Source organism: Primulina eburnea, chromosome 3, assembly GCF_022965805.1.
Source record: "Primulina eburnea isolate SZY01 chromosome 3, ASM2296580v1, whole genome shotgun sequence".
NCBI lineage: Eukaryota > Viridiplantae > Streptophyta > Magnoliopsida > Lamiales > Gesneriaceae > Primulina > Primulina eburnea.
This window is the reverse complement of record NC_133103.1, coordinates 11042746-11063768: the sequence shown is the minus strand read 5'-3', so window position 1 is coordinate 11063768 and position 21023 is coordinate 11042746. Positions and strand designations below refer to the sequence as shown.

The 21023-nt window shown below is 36.2% G+C and overlaps 4 protein-coding genes, 1 long non-coding RNA gene and 1 other non-coding gene across 6 annotated transcripts; 2 read left to right on the top strand and 4 right to left on the bottom strand.

The window, feature by feature from the left end:
• The first annotated feature begins 28 nt into the window (after positions 1-28).
• Positions 29-1221, top strand: LOC140826325 (mitochondrial uncoupling protein 5-like). The gene has a single exon (XM_073188549.1). The coding sequence runs from the start codon at positions 126-128 to the stop codon at positions 1080-1082; it is 957 nt and encodes a 318-aa protein (XP_073044650.1). The 5' UTR covers positions 29-125; the 3' UTR covers positions 1083-1221.
• A 312-nt stretch (positions 1222-1533) lies between these two features.
• Positions 1534-2295, bottom strand: LOC140828227 (uncharacterized). Its single transcript, XR_012117146.1, has 2 exons — positions 2222-2295; positions 1534-2090 (listed from the first exon to the last, which is right to left on the bottom strand). It is a non-coding gene; the product is annotated as an uncharacterized lncRNA (long non-coding RNA).
• A 1869-nt stretch (positions 2296-4164) lies between these two features.
• LOC140826324 (mitochondrial uncoupling protein 5-like) lies at positions 4165-5392 on the top strand. The gene has a single exon (XM_073188548.1). It carries the CDS (start codon positions 4248-4250, stop codon positions 5202-5204), a length of 957 nt encoding a protein of 318 aa, XP_073044649.1. The 5' UTR covers positions 4165-4247; the 3' UTR covers positions 5205-5392.
• Positions 5393-5692: 300 nt separating this feature from the next.
• Positions 5693-13858, bottom strand: LOC140826323 (uncharacterized). The gene is made up of 22 exons (XM_073188547.1): positions 13708-13858; positions 12566-13021; positions 11960-12201; positions 11810-11866; positions 11588-11722; positions 11325-11443; positions 10922-11233; positions 10687-10774; positions 10501-10606; positions 10287-10397; positions 9531-9694; positions 9310-9430; positions 9002-9226; positions 8735-8925; positions 8056-8223; positions 7874-7979; positions 7312-7449; positions 7019-7180; positions 6717-6917; positions 6318-6515; positions 6155-6226; positions 5693-6023 (listed from the first exon to the last, which is right to left on the bottom strand). The coding sequence occupies exons 2-22, from the start codon at positions 12998-13000 to the stop codon at positions 5871-5873; spliced, it is 3504 nt and encodes a 1167-aa protein (XP_073044648.1). The 5' UTR covers positions 13001-13021; positions 13708-13858; the 3' UTR covers positions 5693-5870.
• A 3232-nt stretch (positions 13859-17090) lies between these two features.
• On the bottom strand, positions 17091-19817 carry LOC140826322 (uncharacterized). Its single transcript, XM_073188545.1, has 5 exons — positions 19564-19817; positions 18874-19208; positions 17593-17697; positions 17427-17498; positions 17091-17320 (listed from the first exon to the last, which is right to left on the bottom strand). Exons 1-5 carry the CDS (start codon positions 19712-19714, stop codon positions 17261-17263), a joined length of 723 nt encoding a protein of 240 aa, XP_073044646.1. The 5' UTR covers positions 19715-19817; the 3' UTR covers positions 17091-17260.
• Positions 18216-18308, bottom strand: LOC140828781 (small nucleolar RNA snoR128). Its single transcript, XR_012117346.1, has one exon. It is a non-coding gene; the product is annotated as a small nucleolar RNA snoR128 (small nucleolar RNA).
• Positions 19818-21023: the final 1206 nt, after the last annotated feature.

Genomic DNA, 21023 nt, shown 5'->3' with positions numbered 1-21023 from the left:
TTTCCATATATAAATCCCTTCATCATTATCTTCTCTTCAACATTCCATTCCACACTTCTTCCCGCTTTTTGTTTATTTCTTCTCTTTCGATTTTGAGACCGATTTCTTGAATATAAGAAGGGATCATGGGTTTGAAGGGATTTGTTGAAGGTGGCATCGCTTCGATTGTTGCAGGCTGCAGCACTCACCCACTCGATTTGATCAAAGTACGCATGCAGCTTCAGGGCGAGGCACCACCTGCCAACCAGGTGCTCCGCCCTGCTCTTGCGTTTCAGACCGCCATCGGAGCCCACCACCACCATGTCCGTCTCCCTCCTCCACCTCGCGTGGGTCTGGTATCGGTTGGCCTCAGGATCGTTCAGCAAGACGGCCCAGCTGCGTTGTTCTCCGGCGTTTCCGCCACCATGCTCCGCCAGACACTATACTCCACAACTAGAATGGGTCTCTACGAGATCATTAAGACAAAATGGACCGACCCAAATACCAATAATATGCCTCTGATGAGAAAGCTCACCGCTGGGCTTATCGCCGGTGGCGTCGGAGCTGTCGTCGGAAACCCTGCCGACGTCGCAATGGTTCGCATGCAGGCCGACGGCCGGCTCCCCCTCTCGCAGCGACGGAACTACAAGAGCGTAGTGGACGCCATATCCCAAATGAGCAAGAACGAAGGAGTCTCCAGCCTGTGGCGAGGGTCTTCCCTCACAGTCAACCGCGCCATGCTCGTAACGGCATCGCAGCTCGCATCATACGATCAATTCAAAGAAATGATACTGGAAAAGGATCTGATGAAGGACGGGCTCGGAACCCATGTTACCGCCAGCTTCGCCGCCGGTTTCGTGGCGTCGGTTGTGTCAAACCCGGTGGATGTGATCAAAACCCGTGTGATGAACATGAAGGTTGAGGCAGGAGCGGCGGCGCCACCTTACAGTGGTGCCATTGACTGTGCAATGAAAACAGTGAGAGCAGAAGGAGCCATGGCTTTGTACAAAGGTTTCATTCCTACGATTTCGAGACAGGGACCCTTCACTGTGGTTCTCTTTGTTACGCTGGAACAAGTCCGGAAATTGTTTAAGGATTTCTGAGTATATATCAATATAAGATGATGACGACTACGAAAATGAATTTTTGTATACTTATTGTTAAAACTAGTATGAAATATTAGCATTGGATAACAATTTAGAGATGATCACACACATTTTTGTAATTCCTAAATTTTATTATCTCAAATATGTGAATTGACTATAGACTATATCCCGTACAATTCTTGTAATCGATTTCATTAATATCCTTCATTCGATGAGTATTATTTTCTTGACTTTGGAAATTGATTTTCAGAAAAACGCATCAAGAAGAGATACCCAAAGACAGATGCATTCTCAATTTAGATTTAAAGAAATATCAGAGATTCATAAATTTAACAAAATCTACGAGTTTGTGGGAAATATTGTTGTTTACGATTTCATGTTAAATCTTTGTATAACCCAAAAATTTGTGAAAAATCTTTTAATTAGTATATTATTTCGACAGGCTGGCTACTCGACGCAAAATAGTAGTGAAAATCTAACAACAAGGGTAGGACATAATTGGGGATCGAGCTTTGGAATTAATCATCACCACAAAAGAATATTCGATAACCAAATCAAAAGCTTATATCAATATTCCAATTTCCCTGCACGTCTCTTCTATGTGTATATATATTAATTATCCTAAAGAGGTAACATGATGGAGACCACGAGAGTTGGCCTACTCTTCTGCATAAACGTTGTCCCTCCAAAATTAAGCATACTCCAAAAACGGACCTGTCCGATCCAGTTTCCAGTCTCACTGCGTCGAAACCATATAGCAGGACTCGCTGACCATAGTGTCTGAGCGTCTTTATTGCATCAGCGGGTAAAACGACTCCAGTTATTTAAAGCTCGAATTGCATCGCATAAATTCTAATAGTAGTTGTTGTTGTCTCTGTGATTCACGGCATCTTTGCAAAGCATTGATCGTACTTCAAGAATCGATCTTGGAGGTTCTAAGTCTTTCTCCTGCAGTGCATTCTCAAGTAACTGTTGCATTTGGGAAGCAAATGTATCGTCTAAAACCTGAGAATTATTACATACCATTCTGGTCAATACCATAAAGCATACATCAAGGGGACTGATAGGGGGGGTAATCCCCTCTATACCAGCTTCTCTAAATATTTGTAGTTCATCATTGTTTTCAGTCGACTTACAGTTGCAGCAACTCGGGAGGCTTTGTGCCAATATCGGTTTTCTTTCCTGTCTTCTAAAAACTCTAGCACATCCTATTATCGAATAAAATGAATAATTAAAATAGAAGATGCTTGTAAATTAGATTGTGAACACAACCAAAATTATATTGAAAACTAAACCAATTAAATTGCATCAAGAGAAAATTCACTCCATACACAAAAATTAACATGTTCAGCCAAGTCTTCATACCTCTCTGGATATATATTTTGTTATTTTTTGTATTTTTATTTTTGTTTTATCTAATGCGTATGCATGTTTGCATATGTATTTATATATACTGAATAATTTTTTTTTATAATTATTGAAATATTCTCTCTTATTGTGTACGTAGAGAAGTATATATATATAGTAATTAGCGTGCATAACCAATTCGATAGTACAGACCATCGAGTCATCACCGTCGGGTCTCTCTGTGTTCTTTTTATACACATGTTGGTATATTGGATAAATCTTCGGACTAATTGATCAGTGGCCTACAAATCAAGCTACTCAAGTAAACCATACTTGATAAACTATGTGCAATAACTTAATCCAAAAAAGTGTTCGTTAATCAAGCGTTCTCCTATTTCACCGACTCCAACGACAACAAATATATTTTATTGTAATAGAATCATTGAACTGATTTATTTTGGACTATATCATAATATTTGACAGATGATAATGATTTACATTGACGGCGATCCCCTGAAACAGAAAAGGTCGTCATTTTAACATTCCACACTGCTTGGACTTCCAAGTCAAAGTTTACATAGTTTGTACCCAGATACACCTCGAGAGGTTTTTTATTATTTTGTAATATACCCTTTTATAGATTATCTATTTTATAATTACATTTTCCATATTAATTTTAGATTTTTTGATATCATATAAATATATTAAATGTTTTGTAAAATAATTTAAAAATATCCATATATCTAAGTATGTCAAATCAACTTAACTTTATGTCAAAAAACAAAAAACAAATCGACTTACAAGATTTAATCATTATCATTATGAAATTCGTAAATGGTCGCCCACCTCTCATTTTAGCAAATTCTTTGCGGTTAAAAGAGTCAATAAACACAAGTTAAAAAAAAAAAAGAGTGAATAAACAGTGTTCATTATTTGTTCCCTATTAATTGCCCCCCAAGTGTGGTCAAGCGATACTTTTGACTTTCTAACATTCTTTGTTCAATTCGTTTTCAAAACATTTAACAAAATGATTAACAGATATATAAGGGATACGTACGTGTTTATTAAGTTATGAGTAAAATAATAAATATTAATTTCGATATCTTATTTTATAATCATCCTAAGGTATTTGTATTAGCGTGGTCCGGTTATATATTTGTATATACTGAAATACTACACAATGCTAACTATGTTTTATCACATCCGATCCAATATATAAGTGTAACACTCCATCATATACACTTGTATAAATATAAACGATAGGTGTGCAACACATATGATTAAATGATGTATTAACTATTAATGGTAAATTAAGAATAAACAATTATTTTAAAAACATTTATACTTTGGGTATAACAATGCATCTATTTTAAAAATAAATAAATAAAAGAAACTCGTCTAACATTTAGTATCACGAATTAAATTGTAATTCAAAAGCAACGATTTAAATCTAGATTAATCTAGCCCCTTCTTTTTTTTTTGAGGAAATTGAACTTTGTATAATTAATTATTTAAGAAAATTACTACCTGTCCTTTTGCAATGCTGTATCCATAAATTCATTCAAATTTCTTAAATTTGATCACTTCAAAGTCAAATGAACCAGCCCCGCCCCCTCTTTCCTAAGTCAAAAAAGAAGCGGACCCCACAACCTCATTCCCCGCGTATGTGTTGAAATAGTCCACACATATTCACTCCATATATAAATCCTTTCATCATTCTCTTCTCTTCAACATTCCATTCCACACTTCTTCCCGCTTTTTGTTTCTTTCTTCTCTTCGATTTTGAGACCGATTTCTTGAATATAATAAGGGATCATGGGTTTGAAGGGATTTGTTGAAGGCGGCATCGCTTCGATTGTTGCAGGCTGCAGCACTCACCCACTCGATTTGATCAAAGTACGCATGCAGCTTCAAGGCGAGGCACCACCTGCCAACCCGATGCTCCGCCCTGCTCTTGCGTTTCACCCCGCCATCGGAGCCCATCACCACCATGTCCATCTCCCTCCTCCACCTCGCGTGGGTCTGGTATCAGTTGGCCTCAGGATCGTTCAGCAAGATGGCCCTGCTGCATTGTTCTCCGGCGTTTCCGCCACCATGCTCCGCCAGACACTATACTCCACAACTAGAATGGGTCTCTACGAGATCATCAAGAAAAAATGGACCGACCCAAATACAAATAATATGCCTCTGATGAGAAAGCTCACCGCTGGGCTTATCGCCGGTGGCGTCGGAGCTGTCGTCGGAAACCCTGCCGACGTCGCGATGGTTCGCATGCAGGCCGACGGCCGGCTACCCCTCTCGCAGCGGCGGAACTACAAGAGCGTAGTGGACGCCATATCCCAAATGAGCAAGAACGAAGGAGTCTCCAGCCTGTGGCGAGGGTCTTCCCTCACAGTCAACCGCGCCATGCTCGTAACGGCATCGCAGCTCGCATCATACGATCAATTCAAAGAAATGATACTGGAAAAGGATCTGATGAAGGACGGGCTCGGAACCCATGTTACCTCCAGCTTCGCCGCCGGTTTCGTGGCGTCGGTTGTGTCAAACCCGGTGGATGTTATCAAGACCCGTGTGATGAACATGAAGGTTGAGGCAGGAGCGGCGGCGCCACCTTACAGTGGTGCCATTGACTGTGCAATGAAAACAGTGAGAGCAGAAGGAGCCATGGCTTTGTACAAAGGTTTCATTCCTACGATTTCGAGACAGGGACCCTTCACTGTGGTTCTCTTTGTTACTCTGGAACAAGTCCGGAAATTGTTTAAGGATTTCTGAGTATACAGCAATATAAGATGATGACGACTACGAAAATGAATTTATGTATATTTATTGTTAAAACTAATATGAAAAATTAGCATACGATAATAATATAGAGAGCATCACACACATTTTTGTAATTCCTAAATTTTATTATCTCAGATATGTGAATTGACTATAGACTATGGTTAAAATTAATATATAATAGCAGCAAATATATTTATCCGATGATTGATATGTTAAAATGTTTTTTAGGTTGCAATATTAATTGGATGGAAGGATATCACCATTATATTTAAGCTAAATAATAAATGATAAATTTGACATAATTGGGGATCGAGCCTTGGAATTAATCATCACAACAAAAGAATATTCGATAACCAAATCAAAAGAATATAAATATTCCAATTTCGCTGCACGTCTCTTCTAATGCTTTCTATATATATATATATATATTAATTATCCTAAAGGGTAACATGATGGAGACCATGAGAGTTGGCCTACTCTGCATAAACGTTGTCCCTCCAAAATTAAGCATACTCCAAAAATGGACCTGTCTGATCCAGTTTCCAGTCTCACTGCATCGAAACCATATACTCGCTGACCATAGTGTCTGAGCGTCTTTATTGCATCAGCAGGTAAACGACTCTAGTTATTTAAAGCTCGAGTTGCATCACGTAAATTTTAATAGTAGTAGTTGTTGTCTTTGTGATTCACGGCATCTTTGCAAAGCATTGATCGTACTTCAAGAATCGATCTTGGAGGTTCTAAGTCTTTCTCCTGCAGTGCATTCCCAAGTAACTGTTGCATTTGGGAAGCAAATGTATCGTCTAAAACCTGAGAATTATTACATACCATTCTGGTCAATACCATAAAGTATACATCAAGGGGACTGATAGGGGGGGTAATCCCCTCTATACCAGCTTCTCTAAATATTTGTAGTTCATCATTGTTTTCAGTCGACTTACAGTTGCAGCAACTCGGGAGGCTTTGTGCCAATATCGATTTTCTTTCCTGTCTTCTAAAAACTTTAGCACATCCTATTATCGAATAAAATGTTCAGGATAAGTACGATACATTTGTTTATTTAAACAAAAAGACATACGAGAAGGTGCTAAAACGTCTCACTACCTGGCCCATCCGATCCCAGAATCCTCGGCAGACTATAACAAATACTTGAGTTTCAAGTACGTTATGAAGTTGATTGATCGTAGTTGCCAGCATCTCCTTCAAAGGCTGCATCTTATGCCGTAAATCGGATTCTATAACATTTCCTCCCTTGGCATTTTGAATAATCTTCCTCAGCTTTGTCACATTATGCAGTTTTGTCTGAGTATAAAAAATGCACACGCGTGTCATCAAAAATAGCTCGTGTTTTAAAGGAAGGGGTTTTTTAATGTTCTGGGTGTTACTCACTCTCTACCATACGCATAATGACAAAACCATCAATCGGTAACAACTGATGCCAATATTACAGTGAAACTTGAACTCATATTCCAAGAACTTGCGAAACACGTAAAAAATACTCACATTTTCAACAAGTTTATCAGTAACCGATTGAACATAAGCTCTGAATTTGGATCGAATCATCACCGTTACTTCGCTGAGACTTTCCCCAGCAACCATATTTCCATTTTCAGGAATGCAAGAAACCCACATTTTCAATTGTGCTTCTATTTGGGGTCGTAGAGCATCAAGCATCCTTTTCATGGAATTCAATACAGCTCCCAACTGGAGGGGAGAAAAAAGAAACAACGTAACTATCTGGTCAAGTGTATTTAAAAGAAAGGAGATGTGTCCAAACTTGCAAAGATAATGAATGCATCCACCACCTCAGCTGAGACATTGTAAGGACACAAATTCCCCTTAGCTAATTTCTGGACATATTTGAGACCAAATTTCATCGGCATAGCATTTTCTTTCAATGGGGATAAAACTTCAGCGTATTGCTTCTCCAATCTTTCTACCACCGCCTTCTCAACATCTGCTATGGCCTAATGAAATACACAGTGTAAAGAACAAATTGGACAAACAAAAAATTAAGTAGTGAAAAAATTCAAACAATTCGGAACAGTTAAGCCTTAAAAATACAAACAAAATTTGAGGATCTAGTGATTGTTCATACATTTTCCAATGGGAAAGTATATTCTGGCCAGCGACTGATAATGACATCATACTCAGCCAGCATCTCCTTTAGACGAGTATAGATATCATCTACAAAGGTTGTTGTGGAATGCTGCACAGAGAAGCTGGTAGACTTTACCTGGAATTACATTAGCGCGAGTGAGCAAGACGTCACATTTAGATTTTCAAGCATACTTCACCAAAGTAGCCCCACTTCTCCATATTCTTAGCATAGACAGAAACATGGCAGCACAAAGCCTCAATTTACGTGCCTAAATCTACAAATGAGATGTGTAATTCCCACAAACTGGTCTGAGAGCAAGTAAAAATTATGTATTTTCCGAAGGAACACGTCATACAGACCATATCCCAAAATAACCGGCATTCAACAATTCCACTCACAAGCTTAGTCATATAAAACTCTTCCAACTGAGAAAATGTATGATTTCCTTCCAAATGATTTCCAATTTATTATTTCATTACTGAAAGGACCAAGTCTTTCAAGTTACAGCTTTGCCAAATGAAGGAGAAGCAAACCAAAATACATATTTCTATAATAATACCTTGTCAAACTTGCACAATTCAAGCAAAGCAAGACGCTTATCTTGGATCCAGAGGGTTATGTACACATGAAACAATTCTTTTGCATCGACCCCACCTTTGATGCAACTGCAAGAACCCATTTGAGTGAATGTACAACAAATGTAGCACTAAAAACATGAAACGACTATTAGGTATCTACTACCTTATATTCCACAAAGCAAGATCTCTTTGAAAATCAGCGACAGTAATAACAAGTTCTACCACCGGAGGAGTAGGTCCAGCTGGAGGGCATGCTACAAGGAATGCTCGTAATCTACTGTGGAGCTCTGTACTATATATGGATGATGAAAGGTTTGGAAGGTCTATAAAACTGCAAGAAATCCACGAGAAAATCGTGAGAATGTGAACTGAGAGTATCAGATCGATACAACAATTTCGAGGGAGCGATGTGGCGCAGGGTGTCCATAGGTTGGGAAAAAAAAAGAATCACAGAAAGTTTTCCGTCAACTCAATCTTACAAACCTTGGGATACAAAAAAGGGGAAATGAACAAGTATAGGTATAACACCACAGCTAGTAAACAAAATTTACCAAGGAAAGAGTTTGAACTAGCATTAAAATGCGTTAACATGGATTAGCTTTGTCATGAAGTGAGAGTGATGTGGTTCAGAAAGACACAACTATATGGTGCATGAAGGAAAAATTTTGCACAAGAGCCTTAAGAAAAAGAAAAGAAAAGAAAATAATAGAAAAGAAAATTAATGGGTATAAAAAATGTAACAGGTCAGCAAGATTACAATTAGACAGTCCAACGGCTGAACAAAAAACAGCAGCTAATTACTGCCAGGACGCATAATGTCGCTATATAAGTATCCAGATTACCTAGGAAGAAGATCCTGCTTGTGGATTTCAATATCAGTCAAAATCTCATTCCGTATGTTCAAACAAAGTGACTTCATTTTCTTATATGCAGTTGAAAGAGCCACAGGATCCGTCAATATGTTTTCATTATTGTTGGAGACAAACTCTTCTGATTCTGCCAAGTGCATTTTTGACCTCTTCTTTGTAGCATTCTGCACAAGAGCTTCCAATATAAAGCATTGAAAGGACCACATAAAGAGATCGGTTGAGCTTCAAAATCATCCTCACCTGAAAATATCGGCATAATTTTGTCTGTACCTCTGGTGAAAGTATATCATTCAAAAGCTTGTATAGCCTCAAAGCAGGAACAAGGGCAGGCGCTGCCTCTCCTGTCGCAGGCCGGAATACATCCATAATACCCGACAAAGATGATTCATCCAATGACTTGTAATTCTCAAAAACCAAAGTAAGAACTTGCTCAATTTGATCGGACACCTCTCCTAAGATACGGACCTGATCAACAATCAGTTAAATTAACGGGAGTTGTAACCACGAGAATAAAGCTTGAGAAGTCATCAGTATCGAATTTCACTCACCTCTTGATGACTCAATGTGTTCTTAGTTTTGCCTTTGATTACCACAGGTAGCAGCAAATCATGCACTAAATCAAGACAGTCTGCAGTTGGTGTGGCAACATCCATAACATACGACAAATATCTGAAAATGCATGAATTTTTTAAAAAAAATACCCATAATAGAAAAGGTGATTGAAAATACTCATTCCTCCAGGAAACTGAAGGAGGACAAATTAAAATACCTTAATTTTGTGTACGCATCAGAAACACCAAAATAAGATGCAAATTCAGCCAACAACCACCTCCATGAACCATGTAGCGACAAGTTTCTTTGCTGAAACTGTTGGATTTTCATTGCAGTCTCCAACACACAATCATATGCAATGGTTTCCGCAACAGATCCACACTGTCATACATATACAGCATAAGCAAAGCAAATGGGAAAAAACAATGTGGTTGGTACTGAAAAGCGACAAAGATACACACTAGAAGATATTCATCGACATTAAATGACTTGAGTGTTTTTCAGAGTTTTATGGAACACATAAAAGTGATCTTCCATTGATTGACCTTTAATTCCATCCATTCTTTTTTCAATAAAAATCTGCAGTGCCACATGTTCTATATAGATTGCAGAAATCAACAAATCAAAAGCGCGACATTTCTACCTGTAACTCAAAGGGGACAAGACTACAAGAAATGGCTGCTAAAATGTAATTGATCCCTTTAAATCCAGCTAACACAACAGCACTCCCTTTGTCCTAACTTAATTGGCTCTTCAAATTTTTGGTTGTTTAAAATTTAAGTTTTTATGAAAGCATTAACTTGATACATGGTTCAACTATGACACCATAAATGTCCAAGGTAGATACAGCTTGAAACATAATTTCTCAATGCTAATTTTTCTCATGGTCTAGCAACTTAGCATGAAAAATCAGATTGATCGATCACGTAAGGTTTTAGCAATGAGACATTATGAAAAGAAAATTAGTGCATGCCTTGTGACTGTTTTCATCAAGAGTAGTTGAATAGTTTATGTGCAACTGTATTTTTCCAACTTGTTCGTGCTCTGGTTCACGATATATGAAACAATGTCGAAGCCTCTCTCCCTGCGTCACAATAAACATAAAAAATCAACCAGTTAACTCACACGCATAATTTTACTAAAAAAAGGAAAAGAATTTTTTTTTAACAGAATCTAGACATCATTACCGATTCATCAGCAATATCGGCCACCTGAAGCACCACATGGCCACAATACTTTCCCTTTGAATCGCGGACTTCAATTATCAAATCATCTCCAAGTCCATCTGGCAAGCTGCATGATTGCAAGAAAATTTACTACTCCAAGTCTACCAAGTTGAAGTACGGAGGGAAGAAAGTAAAAATTGCACGTACAATACTCGAGTTTCACCAGATCCTGGATGCATTCTGACTGCATCCTCTTCAGATGAGCTTTTGGATCTCAACAAACAGGTATATGATTCTGCATTCAAATAAATCTACATTGTAATATTCCAGATGAAAACAGAAATTTGAAATTCCCCCAGTTTCTTATGTATGCTTCAAAGAGTAATACAAGTAAATGTAAGTTGTACCCATGCCATTGATGCCAGCAATTTGCCTGACGTACCTTGGACCATTTCGTACGAAGTTGTACTGCTGCGCCAAGCATTCAAACCAATTTTTAAGAGCTTGGGAACTTCTTTTACATACCGGCGTGTTCCGACAATCACATAAGCCATGCTTTGTTGTAATAAAGAGCCATTGACATTCATTACAGGGGCTACACGTTCAGTCTTCAGTGCTCTCCGTTCAGAAGATATGATTGATTTTACATTAGCCAGCCGAAGCTGCAAAGATTCCAACTTAATGCTTGAGGATGACTTTAAAGATGAAAATGTGCATCCAGTGGGTGGGTCCATTCCCATTTTCACTTTCCGTACTGAAAAAGAATTGGTTATATGAGGATTTAATGCGCGCCATGAACATGGGAAAGGATGAAACTGATCAACTACAAGAAAATGTGGAAGAACCTTGAACTTTGATTTTGCCAATGGTTTTCTTAGTCTTTACTGAAGCTCCTTCACTGACAAGTTCTGAAGACTCCTTTTTCAGTAGCTCTTCTTCAGACTGTAACAATATGTGCTTTAACCTACACATTTAAATAACAGTTTACAGAACTCGGATTATCAAAGTAGGAAAATTTTCTGTAACTTGTAACCTCAGGAAATTATACTACATGACAAAGAAAAAGAACTACAGAAAATATATTGGCAAATATGTGTGATTTTCTCACCCGAATGCATCCCTCAGCAGTGCACATTCATTTTCCAAAAATGCAGGAGCTTCCATACACCCCCTGGCCCAGGAATGGAGACATAACCGAACACATGCATCGTAGGAGAGAACAGCGTACCAATAACCCAGCCCACTGCATCCAATTTTGAATGATCAGCAATAAGATTTGATAAGATTAGCATTCATGATGTCAAAATGGGGAGTGTAGTAGCCATAAAACCTCGCATGAAAATTAGGAAATCGAGCAGGCAAAGGCTGAGAAGGCACAGCTGCAGTCCTGTGAATGAATTGTAACAAACTACCTTCAATAACAAGGACCTACATACAGGTGGTGAGATCGAAGAATGCTTAATAGAGACAAGATACATACTTTACCGACACTTCAGGATTGGTAACTTCTGTAGCACCTAATTTAGTGTTCTTGGACATGTTGGATTCAACCTTGGTCGCAGAACTGCCCCATGTTGCTGAGTTAGCATCAGCTCTAGACATTGGAAGTTTTTCCGAAACTGTATTAACTTGCTCATAAGAGCGCATCAATGGAGGTGCGGTAGGGAAATCATCCTCGTGTGACTTGTTCCGCTGCTGTCTATCACGGAAGTCCTGGAACCCCTATTGAAGAGAGAAAATCCAGTTAGTACATTACAAGTGTCTCGTTCAAGATCATAGTAACGAGTAGAAACAAGAAGCAGATCACAAGTAGCAGATCTAGTAAAAATTGATTTGGGGTATAAAACAAGAATTATATTATCATGATGTTTTTTAGTCAAAACCTTATTTAATGACAGGGCCGGGACCTCAACAAAAAACATCTCCAAGGTCACCCTGATTTAGCTATCCATCAAATTTTAATTTTTCGCTACAAGCTGGTGAAACCAAGCACATAGGCTCCGATTCGCAAAAGACACAATGAATATCATTCTTACTGTTACACCGCAGATTTCTGCCAAAGATATCTCAGGTTCAAAATCCTGACCTGTTTCAAATTCTCCTTCTTTGGCTGCGTGCTGATGCCTGATGCATTAACCCCTGACTGCAATTTTTTCTCACCCAAAACCCCATTATTGCTTCTCGGTGGTGTAGAATTCATTTCTGAGCTCGTGATTGATTCTGATGAATCATCATAGATAATCCCTTGGCGTGCTCCTCGCCCATTCAGAAACCCATTATGTTTCGTACTTCCATCAGAAACCTTATCATCCTGCGGCGATGATTCCAGAGAATATCGGGCACCATAGCCCTCGCCTTCAGAGTCAGAACAAGTATCCATCTCAGAATCTGATAAGTGGTCGATCACGCTACTGACATTCATTCCTGGAGGCATATGCCCACTCCGAAATCTGGACACCGAAGGCATCCCTGAGCTGAGGCCCCGATACCTCAACCCAACCATTGAATCGGTATTCGACATTGGAAATCAAAGATTTTTCCACTATGCACGAAAATAAAAGAGGAAAATCAGTAACCCATTCACAGAGTACTCAACATCACTCCAAACCAGAAAGCTCTATGCTTCACATTTGCATCCACACAGACACACAACTAGGATGTTCACAAGCAAGAAAAAAGTGACAATAACGAAGGTAACACAAACCCACAGCCTCCAGATGAAGAACTCTGCATAGATTTCTAAAATTTTGAGTTCTTCAGCCGGTTAAGCTAACACATAACACAAAATAACAAAAACTCTGTGCGCACGCAAAACAGCACGAATCAACATCAAAGATCTAAAATTTGTACGATCGGGAAGATGAAACAACACAAAAACGTACCAAAACCGAAGGAAAAAGGGGGGGAAAAGATAAAATTTATTTGCGATGAGATTGATGAATCCCACTTCTTATTTTTCCCGTATTTACCAGTGTGTTTCAGCAGCGAAATCATCAGAGAACGATATATCACGAAACCCACTCACAAACTTTCCATGTGAAGTTGAATCTTAGAAAAAGGAAACAAATTTTGGGGCAATGTAGCACAAAATTCACCAATGTAGCACAAAATTCACCATATATACCCAAAACACCAAAAACCCATAAAACAAAACCACCCTCAAAATACTCTACAGCCCTACAAGGTAAGTTATAACCAATGCAGTTAGTGTGACCCAACTTCACTCACAATGTGAACAGAAATTCGAAGAGTCCGACTGCTCTTCGTAATTTGAGAATTTTAATAAAATTCTTTTCGCTTTTTCGCGTGTTTCAAGAACCCATTTTTCTGTCGGTTTCCGCCGTTCTTGAATTAGTAGAACCTTTTCTAAAAATTCAAATTCTTAAAAATATGTATTTTTTATTTTCTTTAAAATAAAGAATCTAAACCAATTATGTATTTAGTAAGACTATTTTTGTTCCATTCATTAAAAAAACAAGTATACAAGAAAATAGAAACGTTAAAAATTGAAATTTTACAGGCAGACGTTATCGGGAAGTGGATGGCAACGTGAGGATGTCGTGGAGTTTGAATCTTGCGCTGCTCTTTTTAACGGTCTGCCTGATTTAGTGGCGACGCTTTGGGGACTTTTTAGGGTTTAATTCAGTGAAATTACTTTTAATTTTGCGATTAATTACATTTTTATCTTAATTATTACACTTTTTAGTGTGGAAAGTTAGGAGGAGACAGTGAATTATGAGTGCTGGAACTTGAGTGGGAGCTTTGCTGTCATCTTTGCTGTAATAGAGTAAGCAGCTCTGATCTATAATACGTACGACTACTATTGTTATTACATTACAAAATATATAATTTAATCATAAAATTCATGTAATAATACACATAAATCGTTGTTTTCGTAAATTTAAATTTATATTATCTCATTAAAAAAATTAGCTGTATAAAACTATATCCCTCGAGAATGTGACATAAAATTATTGATGACTTAGTTGCTAAGAAAGGTTCACACAATAATTGAATGTGGGTTATTAAATTGGACAAGGGATAAAATATATTAGAATATGCTCTATGTACTTATTAAATTAAAACATTAAGACAAAAACTTGTATGAGACGGTCTGACGGGTCGTATTTTGTGAGACGAATATCTTATTTTGGTCATTCATGAAAAAATATTACTTTTTATGCTAAGAGAATTATTTTTTATTGTGAATATCAGTAGGGTTGACCCGTCTCATAGATAAAGATTTGTGATACTCAACAATTCAAAGTTTGCATTATGAAAAAAAAAATGGTAATATTTATTTTCGTATTTAGCGACTAAACATAATTAAACATATAAATATAATGCTATGATATTTCAAAATTTACGTGATTAGCGATATGAAACAGTAATTGTATCCATTTAGCTTATTAGTTATTCTTTCAAGTTTGTTTCTTTTTTTTTCGCAAATATTAAGAATTATTAAAATTATAAATAATTTTTTATTTTATCCTAGTATTTATATAAATGGTTTATTATATTTCAGATAGATAGTTAATTAGGAGACTCTATATTAAATAAGTATATTTGTAAAATAGTTGAATAATATTGTTAAATATAATACATATGAAAAAAAAGAACCTAGACTTGTATAATTAGGACGAAGATTATATATATCTATATTATATATTTATATTATCTATACTATTATATAAAGAATTTGTCATTTATAGGACATCATTTTTTGTTTTTAAATTGTCCTTATACCTACATTTTTTTTCTCAAATATTTTATTACAACTAATTTTCAATATTATACTTATCAAATTGCACTTTGATCCTCATTATTTTCTATTAATTATTATTAAATTAAACATAAAATTAAGCATTCAACAAAATTAAAAAACGTTACCAACATTTTTTTCAAAATTGCAATTTCAAGTTAATTTCAATATAACATACCTCAAATTATATTATGATTATTCACTAATTTCTATCAATATTATTAAATTAAGCATTTAAAAATTTTTAAAAATTATTAAATAAATTATGATTATAATTGTGTATAAATTAGTAATGAGTTGTGTGAATAATTTACTGGTGAGTATTAAAATTTATTGAGTGGGTCTCATGTGAGACCGTCTCACGGATCATAATCTGTGAAACGGGTCTAACCCTATCCATATTCACAATAGAAAGTAATACTATTAACATAAAAAGTAATACTTTTTAATGGGTGACCCAAATAAGAGATCCGTCTCACAAATATGATAAAATCGAAATAAAGACTTGGTCAAACTTGCATTATTGTCGTCTTTAAATGAATCGGTGGGTCAAAGTCACACGAGAAATAAATAATTGAAGTTCGGTTAAGAAATTAACACTAACTAAATAATTATTATTAGTCGGTGAATTAATCATTGTTTTTAATTTTCACCTAATGAAAATTGATTTCAATTTAAAGGTCTCAAAATAATCCAGAGCAACAAATTTTTACTTAGTCATCCAGATTATCATTTTCTCCAGTAATACCAAGGAATTCGAATGAGGCCATTTAAACAAAAGAATTGCGATAATATGTAATTATTACTAAATAAAAATAAATTTTAATAGGAAAATCACGCAAAAATAAATTGATATCATTTCTAGGGGTGATCACGGTGCGGTTTTGCGGTTTTTTTAAAAAAATTCAAACCGAATTGCCATATGCGGTCGGTTAGTATTTTGAAAAATTAATTGCGGTTTTACGTAAAAATTCAGCCTTGCGGTTTTAAGCGGTTTCAAGCGGTTGCGGTCGGTTTTACGGTTTTTTCAATGAAAAATATTAGAACATATATTCTAATTTATTTGAAAACAACAACAAAATATTGTTTTCAAATATAAAATATAGTTCAAAGCATATAAAGATCAAAATAGATTAAACAATAATCAAGATTCAAAACTAAGTTAATAATTTAACAACACAACACATTCACAACAAGAATGACATTTACACTATTTTATCATTTTTTTACTTTCAAACTACAAACAAAATATTGTAGCAAAAAAAATAAATACTTTAATAAAAGACTAATATGAAGAATAATTAAGAAAAATATAAGTTTTATTTGTAAGAAAAATAATTTTAAAGATAGTTAGGATATAATGAATGATGACTTCTTTATTTGAATATGTTGTTTACAAATTATTATAATTATAGGTCAAATATTATGATAAGCGGTTTAGGCGGTGCGGTTTGGTGCGGTTCTTGGCAAAAAAAATAACCGAACCGCGTATGCAGTGCGGTTTATGATTAATATTTTTAATCGCGGTTTTTATAAAATATTATGAAAAACGGTGCGGTGCAATTCGGTTCGGACGGTTAATAAAAAAATTTGATCACCCCTAATCATTTCTATGTTTCACCTAAAATATTTCACCTAAAATTCTATGTTTCTATATTTCACCTAAAATTCTACGTTTCACCTAAAATATTTATTTTTTTCCCTGTGATGTCAAATGTCAACACTATTTTTATGAAGAAAAAATACAAAGAACTAAACATTCGCTCGTAAAAAAGAAAAATCATCGAATCTAATCAAAAATATCAAGCATCAAAATAAATTTAAGTAGATTTTTTTGTTACCAAGAAACTAAAGAAAAAGAAAATAATATACGAACTCATCCACAAAATCCAGAACTTCCTTTTTACACGATATATATAACTTGCCTACTGCAGAATATTTGATGAGGATTATATTTAAAAAGGAAATACATAAACTAAAACTTGTGATGCCTAACCAAGTTCAATTTCAATAATTCTCTTAACCAATAACCTCATCCTTAAACTGCTTAACTCTAGCAACAAACTCCCCCCTTTTTTGCTGCAAAAAAAGAATCAATAGTAAGTGGAAAGAAAAAGGCTCAAATATAGAATATCTAAGGTGGGGAGAGGGAAAGGCGTTGAACGGAATTTGGTCGAGTGCCGACCTCGAAAATGAGATAGCGAGTGGTGAACCAAATCGTATAGCCCAGGCCCACGAGTTCCAACACTTTTGGGAGCTAAAATTTAAACCATCTTGCAAGTTAGTAACTTGGTATAGAGCAAGTGTAATTAGGAAAGGATAAAGCATGGACATAATCGAAGTGCACTCACCAAGGGAACAGAATCAATGGCACCTATGACGGCAACTGCTATCCTAAGGGAAATCAAGCCGCCAATGCCCAACGCAACAATAGAATATTTGTTTTCATAATCGAACTGAAAGGGAAAAAAACAAAGATCAGAATAAAAAATATATCAATCAGAAAATGGGAAGGTGGGATACCTTCGCAGTCCGCAGAGACACAAAATAAATCATCTTTATTACTCCTTCGTTATTGTTAAAGGATGAATATTCACTCGCAGCCCCCGGATTATCGTGTAAGATAGGGGGCGAGTAAGTGCCTTTTGGAGGAGCTGAAACTCAAAATTTTCCAAAGACTACAAATAAAACTTGAGGGATTTCAACAATTGTGAATTACAATTAAGAATCTTTTGGTAAGTAAGATACGCTCAAGATTCAGGTACTGCGCACTTCTTTGTACAAGAATATTAAAATATCAATGTACCAATAGATATTAAAGTTTATTAGAGAACCGCCAAATCTAAAGATAAAGTATACAAAGAAAAGATGAAATATTCGGAAGATAACAACAATGGTTGATGGGGCACACCGGAAAACTATTCGAACCAATGAAAAATATTAGGACAACAAAAAAAAAAGAATAGCATAAAGGTTGCTCAGGTAACCGCTCAGGATCGACATTATAGCCGATCTTTCATAAAGCGTTCAAAAGCTTTCAATATATTGAAAATACTCCTCATAGCAACCCAGCTCATATTATCAGCTAGCCACTTTCCAGCGAGAAAATGTCGAAAGGCAAAACAGGTAGAATCAGAAGGTACATGCTAGTGTGTTGGAGTGGCTCACAAACAGCGACTTGCATTTTACAAGGAAGACTCAAGACTGGTAACATCATGATTTCAACTGTGGCCAAAGAACAAGGAATTAAAAAACAGGGTGTTGCCTTTAAGGCAGGAGACAACTAATAGACTCAATATAATAGGAGATTTGGAAAAAAAAAATTCTCTTGCGAAATGAAAATGTAAGTTTTTTCTTATGCATTTTGTTTTTGTGGAATTTAGAGGCCTATGTAGGAAGAAAATTTGCTGGAGACAACAATCAAACTGAACCAACAAGTATGAGATCTGTAAAATGCAGATAATCCTTCTAATATGGCACTCATTTAATTTTTTAATCAATGCCTTGCGTTTTTATAAGCTGTATGTATAGCAATCAGCAACGACAATAAACTAACCTAAACCACAAATAGTCTGGAACCATTAGGACATACTACGTGCAAGGACAACAAAATGAAAGAAGTGAGAAAAAACCTTTATATTAAGGTCCTCCAAGAACTTGAGCAGTTGCAATGAATCATCTTCTTGTAGCACCACATCAGGCTGATTAATGTAATCTTCCTTCTTTTCAACAGGTAGAGAGTCTACCACTTCGACTGTCATCGGACCTTCCGATTCTGGCTCGTCTTTGATACCGGAGGTTGCTTCAGTCACAGATATCTCGGGCACGGTTTCCTCGGGAGCATCGACCACAGACATTGTATCCTCAGGCGAGGTTGTCACAGTAGTCGTCTCATCGGGTGAGACTGACTCATAAGTGGTTGCCTCAGTCGTGGAGCTGAGACATGAAATAATTGTGTATCGAGGTCCTGTTCACATGATAACAGGGAATAAGCAACTTCATTGTCGCAGTTAACGACAATGGATGACAATACCAGCAACAGAAAAAACCATCATACAATAATCCTATTTAACTTAGATACAGAAGATAAGAGCAAAACCAGTCCTCGCTTGGAGCTATAGCACGTAAAAAACTTCGACGGCAGAAAATTCAGAAAGCAAAAATATCGATCCTGAATCATCAGTTCTCACGATAATCCAAATAAATCTAATAACATACAGCAAAAACTAAAAAAATAGAAAAACAAACAAAAAAAGAGTAGGCCAGCTAATTCTTTTCCAAATATCTCACATAAAAGTGGAAAACGAAATCCAATTGATTACCAGAAGTAGAGCGGGTTTGCTTCAGGTGGGCAGGACAAGGGGTACTGCATTTGATTGGGTATCGAATGTTGCTGGGAGCAATGTGCGGCGGTGGCGGCTTCGGCTTGTGAAAAAGGAGATTGGAGATGCCTCGAGCTGTGCACAGCTCCATGTTTTTTGAATGGACGGTATTATAGGAAAGGGGTGATCTGATCAATGCTAGGGTTTTATTTGGGGAGATCGGATTAGGTTTCAATGCCGTGTTTGGTTTAACAACGTAACACGTGGAAAATCAAAGCGGGACGCGATTTTGTTGGGTGGTTCCCAAGAAAACGGGAATAATTTAAAATTAGTGTTCCTCGCCAAGACAAAGGTCCGAGCATGGAAGCAAGCAGGAATATAAACCAATCAAGTCGTTTATGAGTTAATTGAAGTTATATTCGACGAAAAATTCATTTGAAGTCGTTTATTAAGTTTATCGAATCGAACTCGAATTTAAAGATATTCGGTTCGTAAGTTTGTGGTTCGAGCTCGACTCATTTATGTGGTTCGACAATAACTCAAGTATCGGAATTAGGATGTTCAAAATTCGGATAAAACCGAAAAAACCAAAAATCGAAATCGAAAAAACCGAATACTGAATTGAACCGAAAAACCGACTTTTATATTTCAGATATAAATGTTAAAACCGAACTTTATTTGGTTCGGTTTCGAATTATATATGTCAAAACCGAACGACCGAAAAATCCGAAATTTCATTAAATTGATAATTTTATTTTTTCTATATATTTTCTGAGAAGATATCAGTGAATGATGAATTAGTTTGAATAATATTTAGTTGATTGTTATTTATGTCATTCATTTAGACTTTATATTTAAATGTTTTACTAAGAAATCATGTAAAAAGATAACATATTATATTTTACAATATATATCTTATTAATTTAAATAAATGTATCAAAATCGAAATAACCGAACCGAAGAAAAATGGTTCGGACACAAGATTATATATTTGTAAAACCGAAAAAAACGAAATAGAAAATCGAAAATCGAACCGACCGATGAACACCCATAATCGGAATATAACTTGCATTGTCGTAACTCGTACATCGATATATGAGTGGAGATTATATATTAAAAAGACTATAAAATGAGAAGCATAAATACCCTCTTAAATTCTCATATCTTAGTCGGTCTTTTAGTTAAGAGTGCTCTATGAGCTTGAAGACAAACTTGTTTAACGAGCTAACAAATGAGATTGTTTAACGAACTCGAAAACGAGCTGAACTTGAGTTAGCCTCGTAAACATCATAAACGAACTATTAATTAACCAAACGCAAACTATTCGTGAGTTTAGTGATTCAAAACAAACTGAGCTCGAGTCTCGTGATAAAAGCTTGAATTGAGATCGAGTCGAGATCAAGCTTATATATACCTTAAATGAATCGAGCTCGAGCCTGATACTATTCGACTTAGCTCTG